Below are 20,531 nucleotides of genomic sequence, written 5' to 3' on the forward strand. Positions count from 1 at the left end.
CCGTCATCGTGTCCACTGTATCTTCCGTTCTCCTGGACCTATCACACCTGCAAGCTTGGAGTCTGCATTCCATGAAGAAAGAGCAACCAGGATGAAGCAGTGGCAAGTAAGTGGAGAAAGTAAACATTTTGCAGGAATGCACAGGGACTTTGCCTGTGCTCCTGGGATGGGCTAGTCGCACAGCTGCCTCTGGGCCTGTGGAATGGTGGCAGATGGAGTGTTTCTGCCAAGGATATGCCTACCCTATGCAAAAACTGGGGATCCAAGAAAAAACTGAGGGCTATTCAATAAGGAAGGCAGTAGATAACACATCTGCTCCAGCAAGAAAGAAGAACAGGGTCCCTTTGGGCAAAAAATCAGAGGAAATCTCTGTTGGGACTGTCAAACCAGGCCTCTCTGAGAGTTGAAACTTTTGATAAGACACAGAAGTAGGAGAATTGCTCAACTGAGGCCAATCGACATTTTAATCTGAAATTTAAATTTCATTGTTTCATTATGTAGAAATTTATTATGATGTTTGCTTTGTATCACTATAACAAATAACCTGATCAAAATGAACTTATGAAAAATTTATTATGGTTCACATTTTTGGAGGTTTCCATCACGATCATTTGGCCACATTGCTTTGGGCCTGTGACCAGGCAGAAATGGGTGGCAAAGCAAAACCATCCTCCCCAAGACTAGGAAGTGAAAGAGAGAAAGAGATCCAGCTCCCACGATCCTCTTGACCTGAAACCCTGCCCCTTAGAGGTTCCACCACTTTCCAGTAGTGCCAAGTTGGGGATCAACCCCTAAGCACATGGGCCTTTGAAGAAAACCAAAGAAGTTATCTATTATAAACTTAGTTCCAGATGCCATTTCAGTTAACTTAATCCTGAACAAAAGAGTCCTAGATGTATTTTGTGCTTCCATGTAAGAAAGAAAAATTTGAAAGCTGCAGGTAGTAACCTCAACCTAATCCTTTATTGGGAATAATTAAAACAAGAGGCCATTCCCAGGCCTGATTGTCAAATTCTACTTTCACTGGATTCAGGTAGCATGCTCATAAATATAGAGTTTAAACAAAAACTTTTAATTGCTCTAACTCTTAGCTCTTCTACATTTACATCTAAATTATAAACTCATATACTTGAACCTATGTTATCACCAAGATTGTTGATCAAATATTAATTCTCCTAAATGCTGTGTGATGTCTTGGATTGGATAATTGAACACAACAAAAAAGGCCTATACTGCATCTTCTTTGGGGATTACTCCACTCCTAACTTTTCTCTCATATACTTAACTGTCAATGGGTATTTCCACTAAATGCCTAATAGGCACCAGAGAAGGTGGTTTGTACTCAACTCACATAATAACATAATAATATCAAGTACTTGTATTTAAATGTATTTAAATCAGGAGTCAGCAATGAGGGAAGAAATTTATTAATGGATAGTATTTAACTTCCAAAACTCTTTGTGGTAGATATTATACTTATTAGATATTATTATTCTCACCTTCTGTCAGACAAAGCTGAGGCTTGAGGGGAGTAAATAGTGTTCCCAAGTTCACATGGTAGTGCTGTCAGGGCTCTATCCCAAGTCTGTTTAAGGCAAAAATCTTTATTGTATCCACACCTGACTGCCTAACACATTAAAATGGTAGCCTCAAAACAGTGAAGCTAAAGCTATTTACAACCCTATACACTGTATGAATATGTGGTAATGAACCCCACTATTATATATATTATAATGCACCATTAATAAAAATAAAAATAATCCGACAAACTAGTTATGCAAGTGACCGATATCAGATTATAACAAGATCATGTTCAGTTATAAAAAAAAATAATAAAACCTTATTGTTTTAGTTAGCTTTTCCATTAGTATGGCCAAAAAAACCTGACAATAACAATTTAGAGGAGGAAAGTCTATTTGGGGCTCCTGGTGTCAGAGGTTTCAGTCCCTAGATGGTCAACTCTGTTGCTTTCAGCCCAAGATGAGGCAGCACATCATGGGGGAAGGGACCAGTAGAGGGAAAACTTCTCAGCTCATGGCAGTCTCAGGAAGCAGCTAGGGGTAGGGAAGTTGTGCAGGGCAGATGCACCCTTGCAGGGAAACCCCCAGTGACCCACTTCCTCTAGCCACCCCCCATCTGCCTACAGTTACTACCTAGATAATCATTTCAAACTAGATGGACTGATTAAGTCATAGCTCTCATAATCTAGTCATTTCATCTCCGAATATTCCTGCATTAACAGGACCTTTGAGGGGACACCTCACATTCAAACTATAACACTGGGGAATCAGCATAAGTTTGTTTGTGGTGTGTGTGTGTGTGTGTGTGTAAAAGTCAGCAGTAATCTTAGAGTCTATTTCTAGTGTTTCCAGTGGAAACCCAGAAAGTGTGAGTAGGGTCCCCAGGGTCACACAGAGTTAGCAGTAGAGACTGCCCTGTGCAAGAAAGAGAAATGCTGCATCATCAGGCCAAGAATGCCTCAAAATCCACACTACAGAATGAGCTGTTTTTCATTCCTCTGTGCCCTTACCTGAGAGAGAGGCAGGGAAGGTCTTATTGAACTCCTGTGGGAAAATGTGGAGTGGACAACATTGCTTTGGATTCCCAACTGCCATGCCTGGGAAAGGGGGACAATGCATTTATACTTTCCCTCCAGTGGATCTGTTCCCTATTGATTCCTGCCAAGTGAACTCTCTAAAGGTAAATTTGTTTCCTCTGAATAGCTCTCCTCACCCTGAGAAGAGGTATTTCATTCACTGGGGAAAGTGCTATAAAGTTATACTTAAGTTTTTGATTTAAAAATTTTAAAGAAAATTCTCAGTGATATGGATATCCATGTTAGATATCTCACAGATATTGAAGTGTGAAGGTGATAGTTTTTTTCTGACTTAAAAAAAATAAAGGAAAAACTACTAAGGATGTGAGTAAAGAAAAAGGGCACCGTCATGCCTATTTTTTAAAAAAAATAGCTGATTACATAATACTTAAATTTGTCAAAAGAGTCTATCAGGGTGATTTTGGGGAGAGGAGAAGTTCAGGACTATTTTCAAACCAGTGTCGCTAATCCAATTCTACACTTTATTCCCTTTCCTAAATCACGGCGTTTATGTGCCATGTTCACCACTAGGTGGTGGCAACACACTGTACACAAAAATCACTGACCATACTCTGCTAGGGCAGAGAGACAGAACAGGAGCTTCTGGCTGCGGGAACTGCTGTGGCTATTTAGTTCCCTAAAGTAGTAAACCCCTTAGAAGGAAAAAACAATGAAGGTTTACATATAGCTCTTTCAATAAGATCAATAAGCTACTCCTGGTAAATTGGAGCGCTTAGAATAGATTGCTTCCACTGGTGGAGTAGATATTGTAATCTACCTCAGCATCTTCAGTTTTTTCTTCATAAAAGTTGAGCTATAAATGATTTTAATACTATGTCTCAGGGAAAGCAGAGTGAACAACTAATTCTAAAAAATAATACCTTACACACCTCAAAAATGCTAGAGCAATATGGGTTACCATGAACTCTTACATTATTATTCCTAGATGATGACATTATTTAGAAGAGTGATTCTCAATCCTGGGGATACCAAGGGGTCACTTAGGGAATTTTTTTTTCTAGAAGACTCTCCAGATATATGGATGGAACTCACCCTCTGAGATAGCTCATAAATATTTACTGAATGAGTGAATGGGTGAGTGAATGAATAGACAGGACAAGGGTAGAACTGGTGAGATGAAGGAAACTATCTTGGAGAAAGACTCTCTAGCTGGACAATAGACTGTGGAAAGGGAGGGCAAAGGCAGAGGCAAGCATGGGAAATTTCCCACGCAGTGACAGACACTGTGTTTTTAGGTCAGTTGCAGTAGGGGCATTTGCAGTCACCCTGAAAGAGCTAGACACTAACAGACCATGTGGAGAATTCAGCAGTTTGAGAGTTTTCCTGAGAGTACTGAGTTTATTGATATCTGATGCCAGGAGTTGAAGAAACTACTCCTATTTCTAATGTATGGCTGGTAAGCCTGCCTTGAGAAGCAAATGTCAGCCTCCTTACCCTAGAATTTCCTAGATATTTGCTTTCTTTATAGGCTGATTTGAGTTGTCCCTCTTTGGCTGTAGACAAGAGGAGAGCTGTAAGTCACAGCCAGGTCCACCTCTGTCTAGAATGGTACCGGTGCTTGGGCTAAAGAGCATTGTTTCCTAGCCCAAGCTGAGCCTCAAAAGTGCCAAAGGGCTTTACAAAAATTCTGTAGACTCAGAAGTGAGGGCCTATAGTTGCACCTTAAAATTCTTTCTGGTAGGTTGATGCATATCAAAGTTGAGAAAAATCATCATTGAGCCTGGTCCTGAGTGAAGACTTGTGCTGACTTCCCCTCCAGCAACCAGCCTCCCTGTGCCCTCAGCAGGCTGGGTTCACACAACAACTGATTTTTCAGTTTTCCTTCCTTACCTGAAATGTTACAATCCTAAAGGAAGATTTGACAGTTCAGTTGCTCATTCGTGGCCAGCTTGGTGGGTATCCTTTTCCTTTTCTTGGCATAACAATATTAAATGCTAATGTTATTTGAACAATTTCCATTTCTAGACTGTGTTGAACAGTTTATATGCATTTATTTCACTTAACTCCCACAACCATCCTAGGACGTAGGAACTACTATTATCTGTATTTTATAGATGAGAAAACAGAGGCTTAAAGAAGTCATAGACGAATCATATAGCTTGGAATTGACAGAGTCATGAGCAGAATTCAGTTTTGTTTGAAACCAAAATTTCTTTATAGCCAAACCTCATCAGAACATATATTGCCTTCAGCTTTGACAGAAAGCCTCGTGAAAGAATCTGATTGATAACTAAATATATACTGTGCCACTGAAACAAAATGTAATGAAGTTTTGAAGTGTTAGTAGCAGAAAGTATAAAAATTATGTGTAGGAAAATAGCTTAGTAGGAAATAGATGATATCTTCAAGTTGAGTTATTGAGAAAAATTTAATAGATTATTAATAAAGCTATGGACTAGATTTAAAAAAAGCAACAAGAAATGATATAGTGTCCTGGAGCTAGTAGGTAGTGAAGAGGGGGACATTCACTGGAACCCAGGAAGAGAGAGTGCTACACGGAGAAGATATCACGACAGGTACAGGTGTCATGATAGGTACAGGTGTCCTTTGATAAAGTGACTAAGCATACAGGGACCTGGGGAATAAATACCCTATCCTGACTCTTTACCTCATTCTTCTGCCCTCTGACCCACTGCCTAGGACTAACTCCTTCTGTAGTCAAAACCCAGACTTGAAGAGAGACCTTGACTGTCTGTTAGTTTGTTTATCTTGGGGACAGAGCAGAGTAGAGTGCAAACATAAAATCCAGAAGGCTTATATTAACTGAAAAATGTATCTGTAAGCATTTGGGTTGAAAAATTAAAGGTATTATATTTCAAAATAATAATTAGCAATCACGAATGAATGAAACTATCCTAGTACAAACCTATTACAATATGCATTTAAAAAATTTTTTTTTGTAGTTGTAGATGGGCAGAATGCCTTTTTTATTTGTTTATTTTCATGTGGTGCTGAGGATCAAACCCAGTGCCTCACACATGCTAGCCAAACAATCTGCCACTGAGCTACAGCCCCAGCCCACATAACATGTGTTTTAATATAATAAATTAACCTATTTGATCTTGATACACCCCTTTAAGACATGTCTTATTTGCTGGATCTCTAATATAGTACTGTTGAGTTAGGAAAATGATACCCCATGTGCTTTGACATGCTGAGCTGCAGAAATAGTCTTACAATCCAATCTTTCTTTGCTTCTTCCACAAACATAGAAAACAAGAGAATCTCTCTCTCTCTCTCTCTCTCTCTCTCTCTCTCTATATATATATATATATATATATATATATATATATATATAGTGAGTTCTCATCCATCTGTATATGGTGAGTTCTATAATCTGACTGAGGACATTTCTTCTAAAAGAAATGAAAGTGTCTTGATCTCTTTCCTAGCAATTTCAACTAATAACCAGGAAAGATGACCATGAGCAAGAATGAAAGACTTCATTTTTCATCTCATCTTCTGAGGGTGGCTCTGAGAGATTACCTGGGAAACTTTATCTGAATAAAAATTAAAAGACACTTTTTGCTCACAGTGAAGTTCCAACCCTCATCTTCCCATTACTGTGATAAACCACCCCCTCCCATTTTCCTACCTCCTTTATTTCCATCTCCCCTATGAAGAAAGTTATCCAAACATCTAGACCTCACTGAATTGTGGGCTGGTTTCTTTCCTGCAACCTCCCCTGTGCTTATACACATTATTGAATCTGTACACCATCTTCTCCAAATAATCTGTTGTCAGTTCATTTGAGTGAACTTTCAGGAGATGAAGGGGAGGTTTTCTCTTTGCCCCTGTAGTATCATTTAATCCATAAATAGATTGATGAGATCTCTCCTCATATGAAGCAAAGAAAGAGCAGAAACAAGGACACAAGTTGGAGAAGAAGGATGTAAGAAAGATTGAGATCCCAGCACACGTTAAGGAGGGAGCTCTACTTTTGGGACTCTGAGGTGTATGGAGGAATCTAGTGTGAGGTAAGCAAAGACAGACAAAACAGAGGAGGTTGATGACTTAAATATACTTAATTATATCTGGGGAAAGACACAAGGCAAAAATCATTCTACAAGTTCACCTATCTCCAAGGCCACCCCAAACATCAGTGTCCTTTCTCTTTGAATTAAAGCAATGCTCCTTGTTGATTAATTTAATCTTATCTGTTTATGTTCTTTCTAAACTTTCCATGTGACTATGCCTCATGTTTTTTTTAACCATATTATACATGTACCTTTTGTTTTGTATATGGTATGATGTTGAGCCAGTGTTAAGAAAATGGTCATCTAAATGAATAAAAGGAATGAAGGAATGAATGATGGTTAAGAGTCTTCTCTGGCAAAGGCAGAGTTGGGGAGCTGTGAGGAAGAATCTGAAACATCAAATTTCACCTCACCCCTTCCTTCAAAATGATAGCTCAGCAGATAACTCCAATTTCTTGGGTTTGTTTGTTTGTTTGTTTGGTTGGTTGGTTGGTTGGTTTTGGTTGTTGTTGTTTGGTCAAAATGCACATGGATTTCCTCTTACAGCCAATTCTCAGAATTGGCACCTCATCCTTTCTCAGTTACAGGCCTTGACTCCACAGCTGTCTTCTGCCCTGTTTCTCTGCCACACCAAGACTTTTCTGGGCCTTATCTCTTCTATTTAGCTGCCAGAGGTGGTGGTGAAGGGTATTCTTTGTGAGAAGTAATCAAAAGAAGCAATAGGAACCAGGGAATACTGCTTAGGACAATTTTCAATATATTTATAATTTTTCTTGAGGTTAGTTACTGAGTTGAAAAATATGCACATACATATCATAAGAATTAGACTCTGTGGGAAATTTGGAGTTCATGTTTGTGCCTATTATAAAAAAAGAAGATTAGATTCTTTTTTAAAAAAATTATTTATTTATTTGTTCTAATTAGTTGTACATGATAACAGAATGCATTTCAATTCACAGTATACAAATGGAACACAATTTTTCATTCCTCTGGTTGTACACTAAGTAACACCATTTGTGTCATCATACATGTACCTAGGGTAATGATTTCCATCTTATTCCACCATCTTTCCTGCCGCCATGCCTCCTCCCTTCTCTTCCTTCCCCTTTGTCCTATCCAAAGTTCCTACACACACACACACACACACACACACACACACACACACCGCCATTATGGATCAACATCCACTTATCAGAGAACACATGCAGACTTTGTTTTTTTGGGATAGGCTTATTTCACTTAGTAGGATATTCTTTAGTTCCACTCATTGTCCAGCAAATGTCATAATTTTATTTTTCTTTATGGCTAAGTAATAGTCCATTGTATATATATGTACCATATTTTCTTTATTTATTCATCTGTTGAAGGGCATTAGGTTGGTTCCATAGCTTAGCTACTGTGAAATTGAAATGCTATGAATATTGTTGTGGCTGCATCACTATAGTATATGATTTTTAAATCCTTTGGGTATATGCCAAGGACTGGAATACCTGGATCAAATAGTGGTTCCATTCCAAGTTTTCTAAGGAATCTCCACACTACTTTCAAGAGTGGTTGCACCAATTTGCAGTCCTACCAGCAATGTATGAGTGAATCTTGTTCCTCTTATCCTGGCCAGCATTTATTATTACTTGTACTCTTGATAATTGTCATTCTGACTGGAGTAAGATGGAATCTCAGAATAGATTTAATTTTCATTTCTCTAACTGCGAGAGATGTTGAACATTTTTCATATATTTGTTAACTGATCACACTTCTTCTATGAAGTAAGTGTCTGTTCAGTTCCTGGTGAAGGTGCTCCCCCTCTCACTGTCTTGACAAGGTCACAGTGAAGATAAGTGCTGGCAAAGCAGCTCCCCCACTGTCTTGACAAAGTCACAGTGAGGATGAATGCTGGCAAAGCCGTGCTGGCTGGTGGGAAACCAAAACCATGAGACCCTTTTTTATGAAATCAGGACTTTTCGTTTTCATGCTCATGTTCCTGACAGGAGGCATGAGTATGTTAAATGCTAAACCAAATTAAATTTTAGATAGTTAGAACATAATAGGTAGTTCATGCCTTGAAGACTGTTCTACTACCCCTCTGCATATTGAGGACAAAATAGAATTTTGCTGCTCTTCTATCTCAGTACATTGAGGATAAAACCGATGATGGACAACAGTCTTTCTCTGAAAGGTCATGAGAATTTTAAGTACCACATTGATTATATGAACTAAGAACCTAAGCCCATATTCTGGCCTCTTAGAAAGCCTAATCATTATGCTTATTGCACAAAGCCCACCATATGTAGTTTTATTTTTGTAGTTATGTTTTATACTTATGTTTTTTATATTGTAGTTATGTTTTGCACTTAGGAAAGTTAAAGCATATAAAGATACATTCTCCTCTTTTCTATAAACCCTCTTTTACTTCACAGAGGGACTTATGTTGAGCATAGTTAATATTGGTGGTAAGTGGACTGATGTTTAGAACTTGCCTTTTACTGAGAGAGATTATTATAAAGATATAAGAATTAGTGCACCTTGACTAAGAAACAAACTCTTTGAGAAAGCAGCTCAACCAGTTTTATGAGAATAAATGTAGGAATTAATTAAAGTAGCTTTATAAGACATATTTTTAGAATAATGTTAGAAATATTATTTTACTTATATTATTGGGTTTAGATTTCTTAAGTTTTTAGCTGTATGGGTTTCTGATATGCTTTAAGAATGGTTTATAGACTTTAGATATTTTAAGTATAAGACTTAAGTGGACTTCTTTAGATGGGAATTTTAGATTAGAAATAAAGTGCAGGTGTACTTTAAACTTAAAGGTTAACGATAGGTTAGGAGACTTAGAGTCTGGTTACGTAGTTTGGCATTAGTTAATAAGAAAATAGCATATCTTGGGAAAAATAGTATATCTTGGGAAAACCTGAAAAATGTAAATTAGTGATACATTTTATTAATGACTGTACCTTTAATAATCGATAAGTAAATATCACATCCTGGAAAAATGTAAATTGACATTACATTTTTCTCTACCCCTAATGATGGTTAAAGAAATGTCACATCTTGGCAAAATTTTGAAGTTGTATAATCAATGACATATTCTGAATCCATAATATGAGAAAAATTGCAATAAAAGATGACCCAGAGAAAGCTGCATTAGAGCTCTCTCTCTGGAGATTGCGCCAACAGACGACTCCTGTCTCATCCTTTTTGCCGATGCCACTCATCCCGCAGGATCCCCTGGACCCTGCTAGGGCAGGACCCCTGCAAGTTCATTTGCCCATGTGTTAACTTGGATCCTAATTAGAATAAGATGTATTCTATGTTTGAATAAAATAAGTCAAAATATACTCTAATGTATATCTAAAAAGAACAGAAATAAAAATAAATTTAAAAATAAACTAGAAAAAAATAGACAAAAAAAAAGGCGGCAAAAGGAATAAAGTGGCAATGAACTGACAGACGTTGTAGTTACTGGATATAACTAGGAATCTTAGTTATATTTGCTGTGTAACAAATTAGCTCCAAAACATCAGCTTAAAACAACTATACTTTATCATCACATGCCACTCATAACTGTCAGAAATCCAGCAAAGGCTTAGCTAGGTAGTAGTGCTAGCTAAGGTGTCTCTTGAAATTTCATGCAAGCTGTCCACTGGTACTGCAGTCCTTAAAGACTTAACTGGAGCCAAAGTTCAGCTTCCAACATCACTCATGTGACTATCTAAAGGAGGAATCAATTCGTTTCCACAGGGCTGCTCCCAACATGGCTCCCCATAGTATGAGGGATCCAAAAGGGAAGGAGCACAGGAAGAACAAGTTACAATGAGTTCTTTGATGTAGTCTCAGAACTATACACTGCCACCCGCACCTTCTTCTGTTTATTAGAATTAAATCACCAAGTCCAGCTCACTCAACAGGAGTGGAAACTCCACCTCCTGAAGGGAGGAGTATCCAAATGCTTGTAGACATACCACAACATGAGGAAAATAAAACATTTTTCTAATTTGGTCATTTGAGCTGTGTGTGTGTGCGCACGCTTGATCAGATATAATTACAAAATGGCCATGTTCTGTCTTATTAAACAGCAGCTTTGTATAATGTTGGCATTCTGTGGAGCTATTTGTTTTACAAAAGAAAACCCCAAATCTGTGAGAGTGTCCGATAGACTCCTAGGTACCAGGGACTGATTTATTCCCTCCAACATTAAAGAATGTGGTCCTGAACACAGTGATATTATCCACCAATAAGCCCTTTTCCACCTACTCTCTTCCTGCCTAACTCATATAACCTGGGATTTGGGTACTGAGCAGGAAGTATATACCCCCAGGTGAGTTTCCCACCTGCCAATAGTCTGGGGCTACAAACTTAAGCTGGATGCGGTGAAGAGATGTAAAGAAACATCACTAGGATGCTTCTTGAGAAAGAGTATTTTCCATGAAAAGAAAGAAGCAGATGAACAGGAATGCCGTACTTTGTGCTTCTCTCGGTTCACATGTTGGTGTGAGGGTGCGATATCTGTAGCCCAGGCAGCCATCTTTAGCATGAGGGAAGGATAAAGGCCAACCCAATCTTTTGTCCCCATTGAGGCTCTAGGCCAAGGTCAGCAGTCACCAACCTCTAAACTTCTTCTACGTGAGGTTAAAAACAAAAAACAAAAACCTACTTCTTATTTTAGGATACTCTGTTCTTTGAATGAAAATGATTTTTGTCATACAGGATTTACTGATGGTAAATTTTAGTTGAGTATCTTAGGAATTGTATAAAAAAATAAAATAGAATAAAAACTGTTTCTATCATGCTGTCACTCTGCGATGGGACCCTACTTTGCATATTCTCATCTCATTCTTACTGAATCTCTGTATGATGTTAAAACATTCCATTTTTTACAGAAGCATAAACTGAGATCTAGAAAAGTTTGATAACATACCATGATCGGCTCCTGTGTCTCAGATCTGGAATTCCAACATACATCTGTTAGACCTCTGACCCCAAACTTACTTGCTAGCCCTAGTCTGATTTGAAATATCACATGATTCAGATAATAATCTTCAGTAGTCCACCCTTGCCCTTGGTTTCCCTGGCTGTAATTTCAGTTACCCTTAAACAATTGGGGTCTGACAATATTAATGGACTAATTCCAGAAATAAATAATAAATAGTTTAAAATTGCCATTCTCGGTATCATGATGAAATCTCATGCTCTCCCTCTCAGTTCTATTTCCCACAGTGTGAATCAGCCATCTAACCACACTACCCACCCCACGGCAGTTGAGAAAAGAGTGAGGAAACAGGAAACCAGATTTGAATAATGTTATGATTGTTTAATTTTATCAGCAGTTGTAAGTATTAATCTCTTACTGTACTTGATTTCTAAATTAAATTTTAACATAGGTATACATATATGAGGAAATACGGGATATATAAGGTTTGGTATGACCTGTGGTTTCAGGCATCCACTGGGGAGTCTTGGAACATCTCAATCATGGATAATGCAGGGTACTGTAGCTGTCTTTCTGATAAATGACATTGCCTAGCATTCCTTCATAACTTTTCTCATCTCCAGGCTAAAAATTGATGATGAAATATGAGAAAATCAAAACTACAGACACAGTTGAACTTACAGAAATGCCAAGGGAATTGAAAGGGATTTGGAAGCAGATGTGCTTTAAAATATGAAAGAGGCTGCATTTTAATCAAAAATAGCATTACAGTTTTAGAGACTCAAACATGAGGTTCAAGAAAATGTCTTTGATGGGAAATGTAGCTAGGTGATGCACAATTCTTCAAAGAATATGTTTTTGTTGAATACAAGTTAGTTCATATTTTATCTTCACACATGTTTTGTACCAGGAGTATCTGGGGGGGACAAACAGTTACTGAAAATCTATTATATTCTAAGCCAGTTGTAATTGAAATGACTTCATAATCATTGTAGTCCCTGACTGTACCACCATCATCCCATTTCTGTTGTCCATAGTAGAAACCAATAAAACCTTGTTGAATGAATGAAGGATTCATTGGCTGATTGAATGAGTGGTCACTTTCACTTGTGACATTTGTGACTTTTTGGAGATCCAGCTAAACTGAGGTTCCCAGGCTTTGATTTGATTCAGTTCTTTCCTTTCTGTTTGCCCAGTTCAGCCTTCTGACACTACGGTAACCATCCACCCTAAAGGACAAGTCAAGCAGTTGGTCACCCCCTTTCCAGCTGCTGCAGGGTAATTTCACACTCACTGGGACTTAGTGACTTAGCTCCTCTCCACTGCTTGCTTGATTTGCTATTTGTTGAATACGTCTGTTTGAGTTTGGCAAGAAAGCTCCCCTGAGAAGTGCTAAAATGAGGTCTTTTAAAGCATCTGCTGGACATTTAAAGCAAAACCCCACCTCTCTCTCTCTCTCTTTTTTTTTGGTTTGTGTAAAATTGATTGAAATTGTAGGCATTGGATTCAAAACTGCTGATACAGCTTTTATTTAATTCGATGGTTTAAATTTAGTGTTAGTGTTGTCTTTGAAATAGAAGATAGTCAGCTTTTGACTACCTGCTTAAAGGATTTGTGTTGATGTTGCCTGCAGTGCCCTGGCCACGGATCTTTCTATTGGGTCACTGACAAAAATAGAACACGCACCTGCACCTTCGAAGCCTTCTGGGACCTAATATCTGAGGTTTTATAAATGGACTCACCTGCGCACACCTTCACCCATCCTTGCTGATTCTGCCTGGAGAAGAGATGCTGTCACATTTCATTTTAGCTGGAAATTGCTCATATATTCATTTTTTAGGGCTTCCATAATAAAGTACACAAACTTGGTAGCTTAAAATAACAGAAATATATTCTCTTATAGTTCCTGGAGTCCAAAAGCCCAAACTCAGAATGTCAGTAGTATTGTCTCCTTCTGGAGTATCTGAGACAGAATTGGTTCCAAGTCTCTCTCCTAGTTTTGGGTAGGTGCTGACAATCCTTGGCATTTCTTGGTTTAGAGACACATCACTCATCTCTGCCTCTGCAGTCACAGGTCACTTGCTGCTTTCCTCTGTGTATCTCTGTATCTTCATATGACCTTCCTATAAGGACTCTAAACATTGAATTTAGGGCCCACCTCAAGCCAGTATGACCTAATGTTAGCCTCCTACATCATATCTATGAAGAACCTGTTTTCTTATTCTTTTTTAAAGAGAGAGTGATAGAGGGAGAGAGAGAGAGAATTTTTTTTTAATATTTATTTTTTAGTTATTGGCGGACACAACATCTTTGTTGGTATGTGGTGCTGAGGATCGAACCCAGGCCGCACGCATGCCAGGCGAGCACGCTACCGCTTGAGCCACATCCCCAGCCCGAAGAACCTGTTTTCAAATAAGGTCTGAGGTTCTGGTGGACATGAATTTCTGAGGGACACAGTTCAACCCAGAACACCATCATTCTTCCTGCTAGGTCTTACAAGAGCATTAGTCAACACTCAGGCTTGTTTGAGATTTTTTCTCTACCCTAAGCCTCTATTTCTGTATGTAAGCTCATTTATCTAGAGAGAAAAGAACTTGAAACCTAGGCTTTCATAATTTGGATACACATTTCAGATTGACAGCTCAGAGAAAATAATGTACATACAAATTACTCAAAACTCACCAGATGGTATCTTAATAAGTGTAGTTACTGTGCACTGGGAAGCTAAGTTGTGCCAGCCCCTTATCACTGATCTTCAGTAATAATAATCAAAGCTAACACTTGTTTATCATTTGTCAGGGAGTATTTCAAATATTTCAAAAGTGGTATCTCATTCAATCCTCACAACAATTCTGTGAAATTAGTGTAATTAGAATATTATACATCATTTTAAGATGAAAAAATTAAGGCTTGCAGAAATTACATAATGTATCAAAGGTAACAATATTTTAAAATAAATGTCAAAGTCCAGAGAATGAACCTTTCCATCACAGTGCTGGAGATTGAATCCAGGGCCTCACACATGGTAGGCAAGTGCTCTATCATGCTGGGGAGAATGAGCTTGTAAACACTGTTCCATATGTTCTCCCTATAAGAAAACCATCATCTTCTCTATTTGAAATTAAGTCATTTGTCCAGAAGCTTAAAGCCAGTAAATCTGAAATGCAAATCTCAGTCTATTCATATATATATAAAAATCTCAATCTATTCTTCTTCTTTTTATACCACCTGACTAGCAGTCTGGCTCTACTAGGGCCCAGATGATGATGGAAATGTAGAAAAGAGTTGACTGGCTTTTTTGAGGATTCAGCAGATCATAAAAGAGGAGCTTAAAGAGCTGGTAACAAAGATAAACTTGGATGGTTTGTCCAAGAGTTTAGTAAATCCATCCTAGACTGTGCCTGCAATTATTCAGGACTTCTTTTTACTTTTAATTTAAGATTCTGTACAGGAGTGAGCAAGATGATAGGTGCTTCCCTCTACTCTCTCTACTCCTTGGATGTAGGACCACAGGTACACTCGTATAGGGGGCTTCATGCAGTAGATGATGGTTCAACTTGGACTTTTGTTTTAGTGTTCAAACCACTTGTCCTGTATCCAGCTCATTTCCTCCCCCACCATTCCCTGGCTTTTTTTTCTTTTCTTTCTTCTTCTTCTTCTTTCTCCTTTTTGTTCAACTGTTTTACAAATACTCAGTCAACCCACCTGTAGGCTTTATGTCATTCATGTAGCCTATCATTTCCCTTTTGAGATTACCTCTGGTGTGTACTTTAAAGTTCCTCTTAGTCCTTCATATCTAAAGTAGACAATAATATTACCTGCTTTGTAGGAGTTTTATGATAAAATAAGATAATGATTTAATGCACTGATGAACCTTATCTATTAGTTGAAGGAATATTCATTAAAAAATAGACATAGAGCACAATTTAATCAAGTTAATGAATAGCAAAGTACAGACCATACAGATGGAAGCAAGAAAGCTATTCTCCTTCATACATATTGGCAGAAATTGGACCATATATCTGACTTTCAAGTATTTTCTGATATAAAATATCAATTCCACTTTTTCCATAGAATATTTCAGTAATTCCTACATTTAAGTGACACCAACAATATCAAATGCAAGACCCTTGATCAGATTGTGTATTGGTTTTTTTAATTAAGAAAATAAAATCACCATGTTTTAGACCTAAACTTTTTATTTTTAAATTTGAAGTTTTGGTTTTCACAATAATCCAGGAAAAATCACAGTTTTGTTTTCAATTTAGACCTCTCCTATAGGATTACAGCTTGGGCCTCAATTTAACCACCAGGTTTCTCACTGTCATGTGATAGACGGTCTTGTCCTTAGTGAGAACTGCCATAAAACTCAATCTTGTCATTCCAAGGACCAGAAAAACAACAACAACAACAACAACAACAACAACAACAAAACCAAGGCCACAATTCTGCCTGACTACAGGTTTTTTCAAGAACACTCGGAGCCATCTCCTCCAGAGGGCTCAGGGGCCTCATGTATGCCACCACACAGGGCCCTTCTGCTTCATCTCCAGTGCAATTTTTCTTTTATTGCTTAGAGGTAGTGTGAATTTTACACTCATACATTTCCATTTTTTTAGACACATCACAGAAGTGAGAAAGGACACCCACATATTCTAAGAGGAAACTGGGAAGAATAAGCAACCCTTCGAAGAAGATATGCTAGACCTTCATGAAAGAAAAAAATGATAAAGGATCTAGGGCCAGCCCAGAAGGGCAGAGACCTAGCAGCATATCCCTGCAAAGTGTGGTCTCTGGAAAGAACTAGGGAGATGATACAGCTGTGCTTCTTAAATCTCAAGTGGTGAAGATCCTTTCCTCCTCTCCCCCAACACACACGTATTGATCCTTTTGTAAAAATATAATAAAACTTAATTATTAAAAATAGAACAAAGATATGCAAAACACAAATACTTTTTTTCCACCGGATTTGAACAAATATGAACTTAATTTGTCCAATTGCTCTAGAAGTTTCTAAACACTCTCAGTAATGATGTCAGTCTCGTGGCCCATTAGCAGAAGATTGACAGCATTTGATGACACTGCAAAACTGGTTCCCATATCAACTTCATATCAAAATCAATTGGGAGGATGTCTCAAACATTGTGTTTAAATGAAGGAGGAAATCATGTGGGAAGTCATTCTAGTGCTTTTTAACTGTCTCCCAGAAATTTTTCTAATATGTAGCCAAAGTTGAGAAACATTGCTTTAGAATAAAATGCCTTACTCTTAGTAAGTATCATTCTTGCCCATTACTAACAACCAGATCTACTCTACAAGTAATAACCCCAAAGGTACAGAGAACTTAGGCTGTCATCTATTATAATGGGCTGTGAATTCATTCAGATTGATTAGTGCCCATGTCTTCAGGTCAACAAATATTTTGAATATTATAGTCATTCATCATGTTATATCTATTCAAAGTCTTAGTGCCAGGCTTTATGGATTAAGAGATTTTAAATTATTAATGAGTTTATCAATTATTTACAAATTATTTTTCATGAGCGTGATCAGTGCAAATCATACTTCAGAATCTAATAAAACTCAAACACACTGATATAATCAGCTCTTGAATTTTCAAAGCAGAAAGTTTCTTGGCCCAAAATAACCTTAGTGAGGTTACACCAGGGACAGATGAGATTCAACATGTTCTGGATCTACCCTCTAACAATTGTAGAGATCATATAAAATGCCTGGGTGGAGCAGCAAAGCAGAAATAGCTGATTCACCATGACAGCAGTGTTTCCATTGTGCCCGGGAGAGTCAAATAGCATTGAAGCTCTCATTGTTGTCTCCATCAGCTGGAAGAAAACAATTAAGAGGTTGATGGAAGTTGTGTTTTTATACCACTTATAAAATTTTATCAAATTGTTGTTTGTGTCTGGTCTTTCTTTCTTTCTTCTTCCTCGCCCATACTTGTAAACACTCCTGAACTTCAAGGTTCATATGATAGGATTATTTTTGAAGACTTGGATCCCACAGATTCTGGGAAATGTTGATTGAAGTTTGGCTTTTCTGGCCTCTCTAAGCAGCCAGAAATGGCAGTGCATGGCAGTAAATGAAGAAAGTCACAACCTGTGTAGGCTTGACCCTAGATGTGAATAACTTCAATGTCGCCGGCATTTCTAAATATCAGTTCTTATGTTTCATGTCTAGATAATACTGATGTTTGTCTAACCTCTTCAATGGTGTAGAAATTTAGTTTGTGTTGTAACTTGCAGACATCTCTACCCTTTTAATGACAAGCAGCTTGAAACTATAGCAAATCAACTTATGGAAGATTAGAAATTACTTTTTTATACTAAGACCAAATTAGTCGTAATGGTTTTATGCATATTTCTGCATCCATGCTTCAAGAAACACGGTACTTTTCCTCACTAATGGACTCACAAAAGAACCTCTTCTTCTTAAGGAAGGTTTTGTCAATATAAGCCAGGTTAAAGCAAAACTGCTAGTGTCCTGGTGGGATAGGTGTGTGTGAGCTTATTCCTGTACCTCCCTGACCTATCACACTGCTGAAGCCCAGGTTCTTCTGAGGGTTTCCTCTGAATATGGTGTGAACCTCCAGGATGGAGAAGTGGTCCTCAGCTATCTCTGGTGCTAAAATTCTGGAATCCTATTTCATATTTTACTGAGATGAACCCAGAGGGCGAACTCTGCAAATAGATGCAAAGAGACAAGATGTCATGAACTTAACTTAATGACATGAATGCCTCTCAGAGACATGGCTGCCTTCTTCCAAGACCCTACCTTATGTCTTCTAGTTATAGAGATACTCTCTTCCTAGCTGCTAAGACATTTTGATATGTGTCCTTCTCAGTCTCTGTGAAGAACTAGGCCTTGGTGCCCAGTCATTTTTCAATGTGTCCTGAGCCAGAAATATGGGGAATTTTTTTTCTGTCCTTTTTCTTTAAAAAAATTAAGAAAGGAAAAGAGAGAGAGAGAGAGAGAGAGAGAGAGAGAGAGAGAGAGAGAGAGAGAGAGAGAGGGAGGGAGAGAGAGAGAGAGAGAGAAGCTTGGGAGTAGGGACTTTTTGTTCTCACAATGCTTGACTCCTTAAATTGAAATTCTCATCAGCCTTCACACTCAGCTGGTAAGCTGAGTGAAATGGAAAGTTTATGTGGAGCAGATGTGAAGTCCTTGCCTTGTTATGAAAAATCTCCTTTGGATTCTTTTCTTGACAAGGGTGTGCGTGCGAACGAAAATTTTCTGAAACTGCCAAGCACAAACAATCTCACAATGAGACCTGAGAGCTGGCACAGAATGACAAGAAAAGGATTAACATCAGCTTCACCTATCAGGGGAGAGCTGCAGGTGCCTCTCTCTGCCCTGCCCTGGGCATGCCCCATCCCTGCATGGCTTGGCATAGCTGCAGGTAGAAAGGGTGAGCTTCAGCTTGCACCTGGCTGCATGACTTACTACCTGAGTTTGTAGGGTGCGAGAGAAAATTTTAGGAACAAAGGCCAGAATAAAACCCCATCCTCAAGGTTTGGTGTTAGCTAAGACAGAGAAAAACCAGCTGTGTTTACTACAATGCTGGGTGATTAACAGTTGTATATCATTCAGCAATTAGTATTACATAACTATTTCTGTTATGAAGAATCATTCAACAATAAATTCAGTTTCATTTCCATGTGCATTCAAGACCCCCTATTAACCTTTACTGAGTGTCCCACAGTTTGGTAAATACTTCCACACACATTACCTCACTTAGTCTTTACAGCAAGCCCCCAAATGGGTATGATTTCCTCCCTCTGAATTTAGAGGACTTAGGGTCTTTCCACAAGCACTTAATAGCCACCACTGAACTGATACATAAGCCTTGCTCTCATAACTCCAAAGATATTTCTGTATTTCCCATTTAATAAATGTGGGAGCTGAAGTCATATATATTCAAGCAAGAATCCAGGCTGTGAACCAAGTATATTGATTCTAAATCTGTTTTCTTAAAGTTCTTCCAAGTTCCCTTTAATTCTGACCCCTGCAAATTAGAGTTGCATGGGTGCATTGAGATAAGCCCTTTTCATTAGAGGCTCTTGTAAATTTGGGGAGTACAACCAGCCTGTGAATTTGGCCTCAGGATTTCACAGAAATACTGGAATAGGGTTTATGAGGAAGATTCATCTGGTAAATTCTCCAAACTTAAAATTAGGATGTACATATAGTCAACATGGCCATGACTTTTTTTAGTCCATTTTTTAAAAATTGGGTATGTTCCAAGTTTCATGTTTTGAAATTTTGTCATCCAACTAGGTCTCAATGAGAAGAATTAGAACCATATGAACTTATTCAGAGATTAAGCTTCACTTGATACATTCATTTTTGAAAACTTTAACTTTTAGATTAACGTGCTATATAAAGTTTAGTCAAGCCTGGAAGAGGCGTTTATCAGTTGAGTAATTCTGTGTTTGTGCTGGCACCACTCATACTGGCACTTCTTTGCCTTTGTAAGTAAACAGATTTTGTTGCTGAGATCAAGATTAGTTTGAAGGATGAGACTCAAAATGCCCACCCTTGTCCGTATGTGCTTCTTTGTTTTCTGGCAATAACTAAAAGACGTGATGGGTTTCTTCAGCACTTAATGGTGAAAACAATGGTACTTACACACAGGCCTGATCAACTGGCAGTGCTTTTACCTGCTGGATTGAAGTTAACTAATGAATCAGAATTACTAACCACATATATTTTAAATCAGACCTACAATTACTATGCTTAGTTGAGAGATCTATGGCACAGTTTATACCCATTTTTCAAGAGGAAAGTTTTGTTCATGCATGTTATCTGAAAAAAAAAAACTTTCGCACATTACTTCTTTTCGGCTGAGTCAGTGTTCTGAGGATATAATCTGAATAGCTTTTTCTGAAGATTTAGAAAAACCTGCTTCATTGGATCATTCCACAGGACTAAAATCTCCTTTGTGTAGAGTGTTTGGTTTTGGTGTACCAGTGTGACCATCAAACACTGC

General features: G+C 38.1%; 1 protein-coding gene across 1 annotated transcript in view; it reads left to right on the forward strand.

Moving 5' to 3' along the window:
• The window catches only part of ADH7 (alcohol dehydrogenase 7 (class IV), mu or sigma polypeptide), a 43,409-nt gene continuing 22,878 nt past the window's right edge, over positions 1-20,531 (forward strand). The window contains exon 1 of the mRNA XM_081304946.1: positions 1-106. Coding sequence (XP_081161072.1) covers positions 92-106 — 15 coding nt within the window. The 5' untranslated portion in view covers positions 1-91. The remainder of the gene's footprint in view (positions 107-20,531) is intronic.

The sequence above is a fragment of the Spermophilus citellus genome (genome assembly GCF_964194105.1).
Source record: "Spermophilus citellus genome assembly, chromosome: 8".
Taxonomy (NCBI): Eukaryota; Metazoa; Chordata; class Mammalia; order Rodentia; family Sciuridae; genus Spermophilus; species Spermophilus citellus.